The following is a 17397-nucleotide window of genomic DNA, read 5'->3' on the forward strand; positions in this document are numbered from 1 at the left end:
GAATTGAATTGAATTGTTGACTTGAAATGGTATATCATCCTAAATTAGAGTATATCATAATTTTCAAAGTTAATCATTATTTTACAGTTTTAAGTGATTAGTGAGTGTTTTTTGTTATTCATTTTGGTCTGTAAACAATCTTAATCAGAACTTTTCTGTTTTCAAATGTTTGTATTAAAATTGGATCTGAATTCAAGTGTATGGAACATAACCTACTTTTTGGACTATTTATAGTGTATAAATCAAAATTCGGGGAAGAAACAGTTTTGGGCTCTGCCTGTCATTCCTTCCCAATCATTTTAAATAATTATTGTGTTCTGTTTATCAATAAATAAACAACAAGCGAAGCTCGGTGCCCCGATATTTTAGATATAAATTAAATTGAGTCATGTTAGTTCACATCCAAATTTTCATCCCTAAGCTTTTGGTTTCAAGCTAAGATCAAAGAAAGAAATCATATAATGGTAGTCAATAATCAAAGTGATTGGATAAACTCTATTCAGATTTATGCAAATTCTTCCCAATTTAATATTTTTGATAGTAAAGTTTAGAAAATGAGAAATCAGCCACAATAAATGTTATACTAACTATTATGAATAGACTCTTTTGTATGAATGGACTTCCATGAAAGAAAGAATCAGTGGATTGGCTGCTTTCACACTTTTGAATAAGTGAAACGAAAATTAAGCGTCATGCTATGCCAAAAATTCCAGAATAAGCAAGAGATCCATGGATACGAGAGTCATACAATCAACTTAATAACGAGAATCAACTTAATTTTGGAATTTAATGTTCAATTGCATCAAGCAAAAGCAAAAATAACATGATCACTGCTAATTTGATAACTGTCAACGTGGAAATATCAATTTCCAATGAATAAATTCGAGGTCGACTCTTAAGCCCCGCTCAATATTCTACAAAATTCTCTGCAATTAGACTATAACTCAATAAGCACAAAATTGTCACATAGAACCTTATGGAACTGAGCCGACAATATGGTTTTCAGTAGACAGTTAAATAGTCATTAGCTCTTCTTTCCTTCCCAATTTAATCTCCTCCTTCCAATAATTCTATTCTTCCGCCTCATTCCCCTCCTGAAACTCTGCTTCTTTCTATTTATCATTCCCCTTCCCATGAACAATTCGAACATCTCAGTGTAATTGATATTGAATGATTGGCTAAAATTGAATATTCAATCAATCAAAACGTCTCACAGGAGAGAACAATTACGAAATTAATCAATTAATATAAAATTGAGATGATCTATTCTACTCCACTATCCACACAATATCCGGAATCCTACAAGCAACACACAACTGTTGGGGTTAGTTTAGGTTAGAGTTTGTCGTTTGATTGTGATACTGTGTCAGTGATTGCATGACAATGAGACAGGGCAGGGCAGGGCAGGGCAGGGCATGCCTTCACAGTCAGTTGAGAAGTCAGGCGAATTCATCACACGCCACAGAGGTAAGTCAATTTCACCAAGTTCGTGCCGTTTGTCAAGATATGGAGATGGATGAGATATCTCCATCTCCATCTTCAACTCTACCAGCATTATATTTCCTATCTCTATCTAGAACTCTACTGGCATTACATCTCCTTCATGTGTTTGCAGTGTCAAGGGATGGTAGTTTGCTTTAGGGCCTGTGAGGACAATTAGCCGTCCTTAGGGGCAATCAGGCACCCTGCTAAGGGATGGAGAGTGGAGAATGGACTGTCTCCTCATGCATGGCAAGACGGGGACTGTTGATGTTGCTCTTCCTCACCCGCACGCGCTCTCTCAAGGGTGTTTACTAGGTGTGAAATCGCACTCAAATTGGATTGTAACGCTGGTTGCTACCGCTGCTCATTCTCTTCCTCTTCTCTTCTTCATGCTTCATACCCTCCGACCATTTTCACTCTTCGTCTGAGTCTGCACATTTACATCATCCCCTAAATCCCCTCCCCTTCACAACCTCCCACCATCAGACTTGTTTTGGAGCCCGCATAGCAGCGCGTATCTGAAATGCAAATAGCGTTGCAGTTTCCCGCCCCTGCTCACGACCCTCAGATGTATCTCTTTTTTCCACCCAATAGGTGTTGATTAAGCCGGAGATGTTTGGAGGGTGGCCGCACGTTTGTGCTTTGTTTACCCTCGGAGAAAAAACGGGGACAATCAAAGAAATTTGCAGATTTGTTGAGACAGTCGTGCAAATAGTTCGGTTGAATGATCGAAGTAGATAATTCCGGCTTCTATTCTTGAGACGATCTTTGTTAATTTTGATTGATCGAGCTCCCTCAGCTCTTAAATTAATTCTTTCATCCGGCTCAATGAATTGAATTTTTTTTGTAGGATACAATGTGGATATAATAGTGATCACTGTGAGAACTGACTCGACCTAAGGGTCCTTTAAATCTTAATTTGATAAATTGGAATGGACTCACCGGTTTTTTCAAGCTTTTGTCCCTGGATGAACAAGTTCCCACAGAGACAAGCAGTTTCATAGAGACAAGGTCTCCGTCCAAAGTAGTAGCGCTATAAATGGCAGTCTCACAGAAGCAAGTTCCCAGAACAAGGTGTTTCACAGAAGCAAGGTCAGTGTCATAGAGACAAGGTAGCGAATGTAGGAAGAAGTTAGGCGTGTTGCCTACATCTGAACTTGAAGGCACTCCATTATTTGTTCTAATAAATTGAATGTCTGCTGTTTTTTAATCATGCAGGTATATGATTATGATTGAAGGTTTATCATATAAGATAGGGATGGGTTGGTAACCTATCAGAATTAGATAGAAGATAACTTAAATAAATAAATAAATAAATTGAGTTCTATGCAAATGTAATATATTTCTACCAAACTCCAAGATAACTATTCCAATATATCTAATACATATACATATAACCTTCAACCCGAAAGAGTAATCAATATGAATATGAAATGGAATATATAAAAGCCAAATAGCCTACCACTGACCTATTCATCACCGCTTCTTAAAAACCACATGACCAAAATGGTTTTTCATTATAATTCCTTCTTTCGTAATAAATTGTTTATGCTTTTGTACTCCTGAGCGAAGCTCGGTCCCCGATATTATGAGCTAATCATCTCTTCTTTTTCCGAGCTGCGGTCTCGAATTGTAAATTCAAATTGATATAATATTAACTCCAGACAGTCACAGAGTAAAGCTGCGTCAACACCAATAGATTCTATAGATTCTATTAGATTGAACATAACTTATCATACACATGATGAACATATGTGTTTTTCATGTGCCGTTCAATCTATAATAATCTGTGAGGATTAAGTTATTAACATTTCGTGAATAACTTTGGTGTAAACGCAGCTTTAGATGCCAAGATTTATCATGGCGTTCCGAGTTACGGATGATAATGTCAATGAAAAACTTCATTTTCCTCATAAAATCTTTCCCATAAAAAATTTAACAGATTGTTGTTCTACAAGCGTCTCTACATGTTACAAAATGAAAATCCCAGTGAAAAACAAAAAGTGCCACTTGATAATTCCCAAATCATCTTTTTAATCGTAGCTCTGATTCAACTGAGCAATAACTTTCTGAACTTACTGAGTTAATAAAGTAACATTTAAAATTATCATAAGCGCAATGGGACTTGGGATTCCATCAATTCAGAATAAGTATTATACCGGTATTCATTTTTACAGGATTGAAGTAGTGCAACATTTAGATTAGCACACCAATAGATTTTATTTGTAGCGGAGTGAGTTCATTACTTTCATATCAAAGTTCTACTTTTTCCATTATGATATAGTATATTGACGACTACTGCAAAGCAATGTCTGGTAGCCCTGGTAATGTAATGTAATGTATGGTTGATTGGAAGTCTCCAACCAGCCTGATCAGATTTCTTAGTTTGACTTGATCTATGTTTGACTGATTGGCAAACATTTTATAAAAGCCCTGATATTATTACAATGACTTTATTCCTAGTAGATAGCATTTCTAGTAGGTGGCTGAATATTCTCGTTACCACATTGCAAAGGATGTTCAGTGAGGTCTACTGTTATCTGGACTACTAGAGTATTGTAACTCCTAATGTCAGATTGAGTAAGAGCTTGAAATTTATTCCTATCTAGTGTACTCCATGTTCAATAATCTGCCTTTATCTTTTATTAGAAGAAACTTGCCTCTGAATAAATTAAAAAACGCACTAAATGTAATTCTGAATGAAAATGCTTATTGTTCCGTAAATCAATTTTCAAATTGTTGAAAATATGATATTCAGTGCTGTGAGTTTATAAATAGTTTATGTCTTTTTTCAATGTATGACTTAATTTATTCAATTGTACTGGGTGATGATAATTATGACTTGATAAGACTGATTTGATGAATGATAACACTATTCATAAGATGACTACTAAGATGTTATGAATTGAATTGCTAATTTATTGTATAAAAGACTATAAGCTGAATCCTTTAGACAAGGCCTATTCGCCTAATCTACATCAAAATTGTTTGTATTTATCGGTCAATATATTTCTTATTCCTAGACGCCAGCTAAGAAAGGGGTTTCAATTTTCGTAGAATAAGCACTTAATTCAAAACTGTATGTTTTTCAAAAAATGTTGTAATTTCAAATTCAAATTTCGTTTATCACACACATAGGCTATACGAGAATTAAGAATTAATGAGAAAGTGTCCCGGAATAAGGTTTATGATTTTTGTTCTTATACTGATTTTTGCTCTGTATTTATACTAAGTGACATATTTATCAGTGATGGCTCTTAAACTGTAGGTTTATTATTAAATAACGAGTTTGGAGCACCTGAAAAATGGGATTACATTTTATTATAATAAATATTCAAAATTACGTTTCCAACCCACAATTATTGTCTTATTGTCATGTCCCTAAAGTTACTGTAAACCATATCGGTTGGGACTAATCAAGGTTTATTTAGGGTGGTTTTAATTATTAGTTTATGTGTTACAAATAGTTCACCTAGATTTAGATGGCAATTAAAACATTATTGATCTAACTAAAGCATGATATTAGTGTCAAAGACAGAAATCTGCGTTTTAATTCATTATCATGTGAGAGAGAGAGAGAGTGTGAGAGAGAGTGAGCCCGAAGGAAAAGGTATGTGTAAGAGAGTGATGTGGTTGAGTGGGAGTGACAGAGTTCGATATATTATATGCTATATGGTGGGTGAGGAATATAATAGTGTGTCCCTTACGCTACACTCACAAATATATATATATATAATATATATATATATATAATATATATATATATATATATTATATATATATATAGTACATAAACCATATCCATAGATTTTGGAAGCGGCATGCTATCTTTTCAATCTTTTGAAACAGCATTTATTGTCTAAGGTTGGTGAAAGAAGTTTTCTGCATTCCATAACAACAATCTGCAGACTGACGTCTCGGGTATTAGAACCAAAAGGCCTTGCTTTATAGAACTATAAATACTCATTCAGTATTACAATGCCTTGCTTCCATGAAACAAAGCAAATGTTTCCCGTTAGGTACTTCTGGAAAGCCCGGTCAATTTGTCATCGGTGGTGTCCAGGTAGAACTACCCTGCTCATAGACTATGTTTACTGAAGCGTAAAACCAAAGTTAACCAAATGCTTCTATTTCTAAAAATTCTATTGCCAGGTATAAAGTACTGCACTTTGGCGGCAGGAAGAAGATGAACAATAATAAGGAGAAAAAATAGAGATAGGAGAAGATTATAACCGTTGAGTACACTATTTTATCTATAACCACTCTTTTGACGAATTGAAAACTTATAAATTACTGGTGGTACTCCCATACAGTAACAGTCAGGGGTGTATTCAAATACCGTTGGATAACATCTTTCCAATATTGTTACATTCATCTAGAAGTATATAATCTGTTCTTTCTTACATTGATATCACTTATGTATAAGTTACTGCAGAATCAAAATTATTTTATATTGACTGAACAATTAAAAGTCACATTGAAATAGTTATTTTGGAGTTTGGTGGAAATAATACATTTACATGGAACTCAATTTATTCATTAAAGGCAATCTACATAATTCTAATAGGTTCTGGTAACACATAATGATAAAATAGGTGTTCAATGAATTAATGAAGCCTAACAACTTGAAATATATTTCAAATTATTTAAGATTAAATTGATTCTACCTAGTCAGGCGTCAGGCTAGTCAGCTTCACATTTGTACATGTATCATTGTATCGAATTAATAAATATTTGATGATTTTGGTAAAACAACATTTTAATCCTGGACTAGTAGTTCTATGAACAGTAGACCTCGCGCAGTTATAAAACACAGCCTCGTCTCATACTGTCCATAAGAGTAAATCCTGTTTGTATGTTGTGTCGGCAAGATGTCGGTGTGAAAACGGCTAATGGCTGTTGGGGTTAGTGTATCAAAAATATGCTAACATCAAAATCTAATCTCCTTCAACTTACTGGCAACAGGTCAGACCGAGTTGAAAGCAGATAAAGGTCGAGAGAAAATACTATGTTTTCTTTCCGTTATTAATTGCATGCGTCATTGCATGCAATGAATAGTCAACACGACAGCTGATTTTTTACTAAGTTACATTGATATATTATTGCATGCGTTATTGCATGCAATTAAAAATCCACTCAACAGCTGAATTATTATGGACTAGCCGTCAGGCTCGCTTCGCTCGCCATATACGTCTAGCCAGGGGGCTCCGCCCCCTGGACCCCCGACTGGATCGTTCAAGGATGAGATCAGATGGATGATTTCATTTGAGCATTTTTATCATATGTTAGGACAATCCAGTCGGGGGTCCAGACTAAACGTCTGGCTAAACGGATATGGCGAGCGAAGCGAGCCTGACGGCTAGTAATATAATATTTCCAGGATTGAAGTAGCAGTGCCCAATCAATTTTTCCGCGATAAATGCATTTAAACCTTCAACTTGGTGTCAACTAACTAAAGTCAACTCAACTTAATGCCAACCTGACAAAATTATTAATTTAGTAGCCAGTTAACAACTGTTTCGAAGAGGTACTCTATCTAGATTATAGCTCTATAGTAACATATGATATATGATATGGAAATTTCAATTATAATCAAGAGATTGGGAGAAGAAATACAAGAGATACATGCTAAAAGACGAACTTTAAACCCTTAAAAACCACCCTTAGAGTTAAAATATTGCCAAAAGATTTCTTAGTGCGCCTCTAAAGGGCCAACTGAACATACCTACCAAATTTGAAAGTTTTTGGTCCGATAGATTTTCAGTTCTGCGAGTGAGTGAGTGAGTGAGTCAGTCAGTGAGTGAGTGCCATTTCGCTTTTATATATATAGATGATTCTATTCTGATTTTTACTGTAATATTGGCGTTCGAAGGAGACTTTACCTATTGTATTAACCTTAAAATGCAAAATTTTCAAAAAACCTTGTATATACGTCGAGGCACAATTTAAAAAGAAATATACCTGTCAAATTTCATGGTAATCTATTGCTGCGTTTCGCCGTAGTTGCGGAACATATAAACATAAAGAGAAATGCAAAGCCGTCGACTTGAATCTAAGAACTCATTTCGCTCGGTCAATAAATCGAAATTTTAAGAAACCACAAATATCCTGGATGAAAAGGGGTATCAATTGTTATGTATAGATTTGAATCTGAATGTCTAGGATCCACTAAACAGTCTACTAAATTCATCATTTTTTCTCCACAGGAGAAACGTTAAAAGCTGGCTTCAAATGATGTCACCACATTATTACATATGTAAATTATATATTTATATAAATGTATGTCACGTGGATTGAAGGAGCGTTGTTTGTGACGTTGTTTGTTGATTGAAGGAAGATTCTATTTTACTATTTAAATAAATCATAATGTAATTTACTTATCCACTTCGAGATTTACATAGTGATAATAAGTAGGAAATGAAATGTATAGCAAACACTTCAGTTGCTATGTAGGCCTACTGTATTGTATTCTGTAGTGTCTTATTTTTTACTAAAATGATGAAGTATCAGAAAATACTATCATTCAGCATTGTTATGTATTATTTTCAATGTCAATTTTTTCTCTTTCTTTTCAATAATTTGAAATTTGTTATTATTTTAAATAAGTAGATAACTTAACTATTGTTTGTTTTTAATCATATTATTTGTATTTATTTTTTTCGTATTGTTATAATACTTGATAGAGAGTTGAGTGTAAGAGAGGGTCGACTGCGCCCTAACTTCGCTTTCTAAGAAAAATAAAGGCAGTCATTCTATTCTATTCATGTCACCATAATATATATGTATATATATTAAAAAACAGATGACATCCAATTTATTAGAGCAAATGGAATGCCTTCATCTTCATGTGTAGGCAACACACCACACCAACCTTGTTCCTGTGAGACTGACCTTGTCTCTGTGACACTACACTTGTTCGAATGGGACTCTACCCCTCTTCTTGTTCCACTGACACTACTTGTTCCAGTGAAACAGACCTTGTCTCTGTGAGACTCACCTTGTCTCTGTGAGACTCACCTTGTCTCTGTGAGACTCAACTTGTCTCTGTGGGAACTTGTTCCTGTGAGACTGCCATTTATAAAACTACTTGTTCCTATGAAACTTGTCTCTGTGACACTAATATCGTTCAAAAACACTACTTGTCTCTGTGAGAACTTGTCTCTGTGATACGGACCCCCATAGGCCAATACTTCCCCAAAGTCATGGAGGTGGGGGTTAGGCACCCTCAATTGCAAAGACAGAAAGTATAATCTCCGCAAAACCAAATAAGCATAGAGCTAGAGGGGTAATTCAGAGAACACCTTTCCGAGAGAGGATATGAAAATAATTATTAAAAATATAATTTGACAAACATTTACATTATTACATTTTTAATGACACAGAATTGAAATGAAATATTCATTATATGAAAGCTGCATGAATCGGAATAATAGCTGGCTGACACCTTATCTTATCGATATTACTGCTCGCTATCTGACAATTCGAGCTATGCCAGTCCGCTTACAAAATGTGCTGTGCTACCTAAGACTTGTCTTAGTGATCATTTCAGAATTGTCTCAGCTATTATGATCCTAAATTCAATATCTCAAAACTGTTCCTCTCCGAAATTAGTTTGGACTACCCTCATTTATTATTTATCAATAATCCATTATTTCTATAATAATTATGTTTACGAATTTTCGCAATTTTCACGCATTTATTATATGATTCGTTCTTACTTTCCTTGCCCTATTACCATAGGTAAGGAAAGTATTGCTTTCCGAAAAAAAATTAAGGTTCCCCAATTTGTAAATTTCTATACGTTTCAAGTTCCCCAAAAAAGTGGTTTTTGGGTATTGGTGTGTGTGTGTGTGGTGTGGTGTGTGTGTGTGTGTGTGTGTGTGTGGTGTGTGTGTGGTGTGTGTGTGTGTGTGTGTGTGGTGTGTGTGTGTGTGTGTGTGTGGTGTGTGTGTGTGTGTGTGTGTGGTGTGTGGTGTGTGTGTGTGTGTGTGTGTGTGTGTGTGTGTGTGTGGTGTGTGTGTGTGTGTGTGTGTGTGTGTGTGTGTGTGTGTGTGTGTGTGTGTGTGTGTGTGTGTGTGGTGTGGTGTGTGTGTGTGTGGTGGTGTGTGTGTGTGTGTGTGTTGTGTGTGTGTGTGTGTGTGTGTGTGTGTGTGTGTGTGTGTGTGTTGTGGTGTGTGTGTGGTGTGTGTGTGTGTGTGTGTGTGTGTGTTGTGTGTGTGTGTGTGTGTGTGTGTGTGTGTGTGTGTGTGTGTGTGTGTGTGTGTGTGTATGTATGTGTGTATGTGTGTATGTGTACACGATATCTCATCTCCCAATTAACGGAATGACTTGAAATTTGGAACTTAAGGTCCTTACAATATAAGGATCCGACACGAACAATTTCGATCAAATTCAATTAAAGATGGCGGCTAAAATGGCGAAAATGTTGTCAAAAAAGGGGGTTTTCATGATTTTCTCGAAAACGGCTCCAACGATTTTGATCAAATTCATACCTAAATTGGTAATTAATAAGCTCTATCAACTGCCATAAGTCCCATATCTGAAAAAAATTTCAGGAGCTCCGCCCCATCTATGGAAAGTTAGATATTTTATCCCCAATTATCAGGCTTCAGATACAATTCTAACAAAAACTTTCAAGTGGAAAAGATTGAGCATGAAAATCTCTACAATTAATGTTCAGTAACATTTTCCCCTAAAATTGAAAACAAGCTCGAAATTCGAGAAAATGTGATTATTTCAATTGCAAACTGTTGACAACTGTTGATTCTATCATTCTTTTATCATTCACTATGAAGAGATAGCAGACCTCGTGTGTTTCCAGCGTTATTGTACTGTCACCAGCTGGCTCGGATCTTTGAATAGTAGTAGACTTGGGATGCGCGGGAACACTAGCGCCAGGTGATTAATTTTCTTAACGGCAAGGAAAGTTGTGTGAGTGCGCCACACCAGATTTTTAATTATACCATGTGTATGACTATTGTCAAAGCTACCCGCTGTTCAGCCTATGACATGGTTTGAGCTAAAATTAATCGAATTAGAATTAATTCTAATCTACCTCAGTAGGGGTGCGATTCACTTTAAAAGTTTAGCATTGTGTGAATGGGAAGAACCAAGTGTTATCGGATGGGCACGTTAAACTGTCAGTCCCGGCTGAAGTATGGCAGTCTTAAAGCCCATTGACGGCTCAAAAATCAAAATAAAAAAATCCAATCAAATCACTTTTTTATTTTGACATCATCATAAATGACACTACATTATAAAAAAAATTGTAGATCAATAAACTAGGATTTAACAAAACAAAATGAATTTTGTTACTGTCATACAAAAATATGAGTCACTGTAATTGGTCGAACAAAAATACTACTTGCTAAATTATAAAGCTCAAATGTATATTCAGGCGAGGTGGAACTTCCGTCAGGAACTCGCCACCAATGATCAATAAAAGGAATACGTACGAATATTATTATTATTGGAAGAATAAGTGTTGTTTACAAAAATATTGTTGACAGCATGAAATCTGAATTGAATGTCACTACACAATTACACTAAATTATTGTCAGTAGTGTCAACATGATGAATTGAGTGAGTGATTAATTTCAATGTTGTTGCTTAGAGGGAGGGGACTCGGAGAGCTACCATAGCAAGAGCAAGGCGAAGCGGGTGCGGACGACGTTCACCGAGGAGCAGCTGCAGGTGCTGCAGGCCAACTTCCAGCTGGACTCGAACCCCGACGGCCAGGACTTGGAGCGCATCGCGCAGATCACCGGCCTCAGCAAGCGTGTCACCCAGGTCTGGTTCCAGAACTCGCGCGCTCGCCAGAAGAAGCATCTCAACACCGGCAAGATCAAGACCAACCAGTGTGAGTATGCCTCTCCACTACACAGTACACAAACACACTGAGTACTCCTTTAATCATGCGAATGAAATTGAATTACCAAGGTCCAGTTGCACAATACTTGGTTAAATTTTAATCGTAATTAATTTTACAAGAATCAATCAGAAAAGGATTTTTCGGAAAGAAGACTTCCCTGATTGGTTCTTGCGCAAAAGCCGGTTAAATTTGATTAACTCCACGAAAACCAATCAGAGAAGCCTTATTTCCGAAAAAAATCTTGGTTCTCGTGAAATTAAGCACAATTAAAATTTAACCAGCTTTTGTGCAACCGGCACTAAACATTTTAAATGAAAAGATTAATACGTTCCTGTACTTACATCATTATGATTATTATGGGTTATAAAATAGGTTTGAGATCCGTTCACATGAGTTCAGCGCTGCAGTCTGCTGCTGTTTTGTTTTTAAATAAACACCTAACGCAACTCAATAACAGTGATTTCTTGAATGTATGCTAAGCTGTTACCGCAGTTTTTACTCTCCTTGCCCTATTACCATTGGTAAGGAAAGTATTGCTTTGTGACGTCAGCACAAGTAGGGCTCCTACACCAATAAAAATTCGTTGATTTCAGCTTAACGGTGTAGGAGCCCTACCTGTGCTGACGTCACACGAATGCACTATGGCTTTGTTTTCGGAGGTAGTGGTCAGATCTGGAGTTTGAGAAGTCACTGTACATCAAGATATGCAAAGAATGCAGTGCTGTATTGTTGAGAACGGAGGCTATTTGAGGAATATTCTATAACCCATATAATCATAACGATGTAAGTAAAGAAACATATTAAATCAGTTTTTTATTTCAAATGTTAATTAATTTATTGCATTCCCATAATTTGAGCGCACAGTAACTTTCCGAGCACTCTGTATATTTATTTATTTTCTCACAAAATACGTTATTAGAATAATTTATTTATTTGAATACTCTCCAACTGTATATTTTTTCAAATAATTATTGACAGAACCGGTGGCTTTCCCAGAAAAAGTGAACAAGGGTCACCTCCCAACCCCTGAGAATGGTTTTCATTGTTTTATCGTCATCAAAATTAATACATTATTAAAAAATATAAATAAAATAGTTGATGTTAATTGATATTGATTCAATATTATGATTATCATGATGAGATGATTGAAGATTTAATCAGAAATCTTATTAGAAAGCAGTTTAGTAATAAAATGATTGGTTATGATTTATATTGGTCCTTACGCACTCGATAAACTTACGTGATTTATGTGGTTGATTCTAAAAGCTACTCTATCAATATCATAAGAGGTATTTAGTTCAATAGATACATCAATTTTGGAGCATGTCAGAGTCTGCCATGACTTTAGCTGGAACTGAGTACCGAAATGAAAGCCGTTCGCTTGTTTCAAGTCATTCAAGAAACTGAAATGAAATTGTGAAAATAGAAGAGGACTCTTTCAAAACCTGCCTATTTCGGTCTATCTAGGTCTATTCAATATGAATGTTGATATGATGGAATCAATGGAATTAGTACTCTTAACGTATAGCAGTTAATTTTGTGGGTTAATAATGTGAAACTTTCAACTTTTTTTTTCATTTTTTGTGTGAAGTCTTTATTTCATATCTTGAGTTTGATAGGAAGTTGAAATTATGGTGTCTCAATAATAATAGAGCTATTAGTCCGGGCGCAAATGTCATGAATAAGGCACTCCGGTGTCATTTTTTGGTAACAGCCGTGGAAGGTGTCTCAATTTCTTCGTTAGGTCTAGCACAATAAGGATTGTGATGATAAGTCGAAATCACAGGCAAACACCTCGGAAACAAGATGGCCGCCAAAATTTTCAGGGTTTTGCTACTCGTATATCGCCTGTATTTCATTAACCGTTCAAGATATTCAACCGTTTATCTCGACGAAAATGTTTTTAAACTCTTCCTCTACAATTTTTGTTTTATAAAATCTTCCTCTAAAACGCTTATTTTTTTAGTTATAACCTTCAAAAGCCCAAAAAAAATTTTTTTCCAATTTCATTCCATTATAACTTTTTTTTACAAGAGGTACAGAGAAATTTCAAATATATGAAATTTAGAGCGTTTTTTCAAATTTGGAACGATATATCTTCATGCGCTGTATGTCAAAAAATGAGTTCTCCAGCGCCCTCCAAAGAAAACAATGCATGATTTCTGGTGCGTTTTTTCATAGACATGATGTAACAAACTAGAACTATAGAATCGATTTTTCATGACTACTTCAAGATAGAGACTTGCAAATGGTTTCAATCTCTTTGTTATAACAAGCCGAATAAGAATTGAATGAAAAAGACTAAGAAATTGTCAAAAAACCACTGATTTATTGATAATTAGAAAGCGAGTCGCCTACTAGTATAAATTCTGCTGCTCTTGTATTTAGTTTTAGTTTATCAGAGATTGGCAATGGTGTAATAACCGAAACCGGTAGTTCTAATTATCAATAAATCAGTGGTTTTTTGACAATTTCTTAGTCTTTTTCATTCAATATGAATAATTACCACAATATCAACTTCTCAACTACACAAAATAACCAAATAAGAATATTGATGATGGGAACAACGAAAATATTCGACATCATTGAAAAATTCAAGATGGCGGTCATTATTGACAGACATTTTTATATCGCTTGCTATTCAGTTATTAAGAGAGATATCGGATTGGTTTTATCATCAAAGTGTCTACAGTCAACCAAACTATAATGTTAGAGAGAATCGTCTCATTTCGACCACTCTTTTCATGATTTATTCAACTTCAAAAACTTGTAACATACATTTTTCGGGGACAATATTTCACTTTCCTCACTGTAAATGTATTCGCCGTAGAAATACACTAGTGTTATTGATACAGTGTTCTAGAATATTTCCAAAGCTTTGAAATGACATCTTGTTGGTGGCTGTAAGTCCATATTCCACGGCTGGAGCGACATCGGAAAAATAGAGAAAAGCAATGTAGTTAACGTAGTTACAATAAATAAATAATATTGATTGGCAGTAGCCAAACTGAAAGTTCATAAATTGTTTGTAGGTAATCAGACTTGACGTTTAGCAACAAAGATAGATATTTAATCAAATTAAAAGAAAAGAAAATACAATATTCTTAAATGTTGTTTTATAGATTTGAATATTTGTTCAATATAAAACAAAGAAAAAACGGTATTCTTTTGTCCAATCTTTGTAAAGAGAATAAAGTTGAACTAATAATATTACTTTTTTATTAAATGAATAATAAGAATGATCAAATAATTTTGAATGAATAAATTCTCAAAATTTCAGAAACGATGGATGAATAGATTTTGATTAGTATTAATATTAATACAGTGAAAATGATATAATGTACAGTATATGATACTTTACACTTATTCTTTTAAAAATGGTAAAACAGGGTGAAATCTATTTGATTGAAACCACATCACTTCTGTTAATGAGCTTACAGAGTATTAGTTTATTATTTGAGTATAGATTGGAACTCAATTATTTCGGAAGTTGATTAAGTTAATGGTATATTTTTCATAAATTTCGAAATACTTGAAAGAACAAAAAGAGCTTCTAAAGTGGCAACAATTTTATCTGGAGCTATCGTTCCAATATTTTAGCAGTTACTAACTGAAATTTCAGCAATTTTGGACTTGTGGTATTCAAGTAACAGTATTTCGAATAATTGAAGTCAGGTTGTGACTAGAAAGATACATACTCTGGTTCACAAGATTTGTCATCTTCATAGTTAAGTCAGTAACCTCTCAGGATATGCTCAAAGATTGTCTTGAAATTTCATCCTAAGCTAATTTCAGCAATCATTGATACTCATATTGTACTCATTCAATACCCGATAATATTTTATTCAGGGAATGAAGATGAATTAAGTTTTTTATATGGATATCTCCACTCTTTACAATACGAAATCCTGTTTCCCAAAGCTGGATTAATTGATGTTAAACGCATGTTGAGGAAATCACTTGTAATAAGAAAAAACTCTTTCTTCCTAAGAAACGAAGAATCCGACCTCTTATTCAATTCTAAATAAGCATATAATCTTCACACGGACCACAGAATTAAATCTTCAAGACTATCCAACAGTCTCACATAAAAATACAGAGAGGCTGATTGGAAAATAGAAATAACAATCTGCAGGAACTTGCATAAGAGTGATCCATATTCACGAAAAACACTAAACAGAATACTACACTAAATATGACAAAGATAATGATTATAATATATTCTGATACTATTGTTTATTAGAAACTTTCTATTTACTATTGCTTATTAATTTTTTCTGTTGCTCTATTGCTCATTGCTTCTTTGTATTAAAAAAAACTTTTATTAAATTATATTATTGTCTTCTGTGACTTATCCAGAGCGTTCGAGATGGTCGATCATGAACTCCTTTCGAGTAAGCTTGAATTTTATGGATTTAGAGGTCATGCAGAGGTGTTTTTGAGATCCTATTTTGTGGATAGATACCAGGCTGTGAAAAATGATTGTGATGGCTCTCAGATGCTTTCTGAATGGCAGATGGTTAAGCGAGGGGTTCCTCAGGGCTCCATACTTGGGCCTACATTGTTTAATATATTTATCAACGACTTGTCCTACAATGTTGATGGTAAATTGGTGTTGTATGCTGACGACACAACAATCTTACTTGAAGGAAACAACTATCAAGATGTCATGGAGAAGGCTAAGATTACCATGCAGCAGCTGAATGGATGGTTTTATGATAATTCCTTGAAGCTTAATCTAAGCAAGACAAATTTTATTAAGTTCTCTATGAGAGGTAATGAGAATGATCCAGCTATTGTGGGATGGGAGTGTCCTGCTACTGATAAGACAAAGTTTCTGGGGATTGAATTGCAGGCAAACTTGAAGTGGGATGGTCACATAGAGAAACTCCAGAAAAGGCTTTACCATGCTCTCTTTGCTCTGAGGACTGTTAAGTCGAATTCAAATCTCAAGACAGCTCTAAAGGTTTACCATGGGTATTTTCTTTCACTTACTAGATTTAGTATTTTGTTTTGGGGGGCTGGAAGAATTCATTTGAACACAAACTTAAAAATGCAGAAAAAAGCACTTTGGATTTTGGGGGGAGTGGGTCCATCTTTCTCCTGTAAGACCATAGTCAAGGCACTCCGACTACTTACAGTTCCAGCGATATACTTCCTTGAAGTTGTTTCGTTTGTGTTCAAAAACAAAAATATTTTTAATGCTAACCGAATTTGTCATACTTATGAAACACGAGGTAAAAATACAGGATTATTCCAGTTCCCTATCCATAGACTGACTCTTCTCGAAAAGGGACCGTATCATTCAGGACTCAGGTGTTTTAATTGCATTCCCGAGGATACAAGGCTGTGTAGCAGCTATAAGTTATTTGTATCAAAGATAATTAGGACACTGGTAGAGGCTTGTCCTTATACCATTGAGGAGTGTTTTAGAGCATTCATGTGACTCCATTCTAAAAATGACATGTCGTATGCCACTTAAGCACCGCTCAGAATTTGTGGCTTCACACAACAAAAATATAATAATAATTATAATAAAATTATAATAGTTTTCTTTTTAGTTGGAAAAAGCATCGGATGACCGATGTTTAGGTAAAACCATCGATAAGTGAAAAACATCGAACAGTAAACATCGATGTTCGATGTTGAAACATCGATGTTTTTACATCGATACCCATCCCTAACAGAAATCTACTGTACGGTAATGTAGAGTTGCGTACAGATTTACGCGCCGCGAACATGAGCAATTCACTTTTAATCAGCTGATGCCGAGCTTTTTATAACTGTAAGTTACCGTTTCTGTAAAATACAGATATAGTCAGCTGATTAAAAGTGAATTGCTCATGTTTGCGGCGCGTATATCTGTAGGCACCTTTAGAATAGCCTACTCTCAACTTATCAAATTTCTGCACACTAGGTGCCAACAGACTTTTTTATACGCGCTGCGTGACACACAAACGGATCGCGAGCTGTGCACCAGATGATCGCAGGTCGCGCGAAGCCGGTTCGCGCGCAACAAACTGGCCAAGCTCCTGGAGCACATG

General features: G+C 35.2%; 1 protein-coding gene across 3 annotated transcripts in view; it reads left to right on the forward strand.

Moving 5' to 3' along the window:
* Nucleotides 1-17397, forward strand: part of LOC111052593 (LIM/homeobox protein Awh) — a 247677-nt gene that overhangs the window by 218798 nt on the left and 11482 nt on the right. For all 3 annotated transcript variants that reach the window (XM_039430661.1, XM_039430660.1, XM_039430659.1), the window contains one exon: nucleotides 11096-11341. In XM_039430661.1, the coding sequence (XP_039286595.1) occupies nucleotides 11096-11341 (246 nt within the window). The remainder of the gene's footprint in view (nucleotides 1-11095; nucleotides 11342-17397) is intronic.

The sequence above is a fragment of the Nilaparvata lugens genome, chromosome 6 (genome assembly GCF_014356525.2).
Source record: "Nilaparvata lugens isolate BPH chromosome 6, ASM1435652v1, whole genome shotgun sequence".
Classification (NCBI taxonomy): domain Eukaryota; kingdom Metazoa; phylum Arthropoda; class Insecta; order Hemiptera; family Delphacidae; genus Nilaparvata; species Nilaparvata lugens.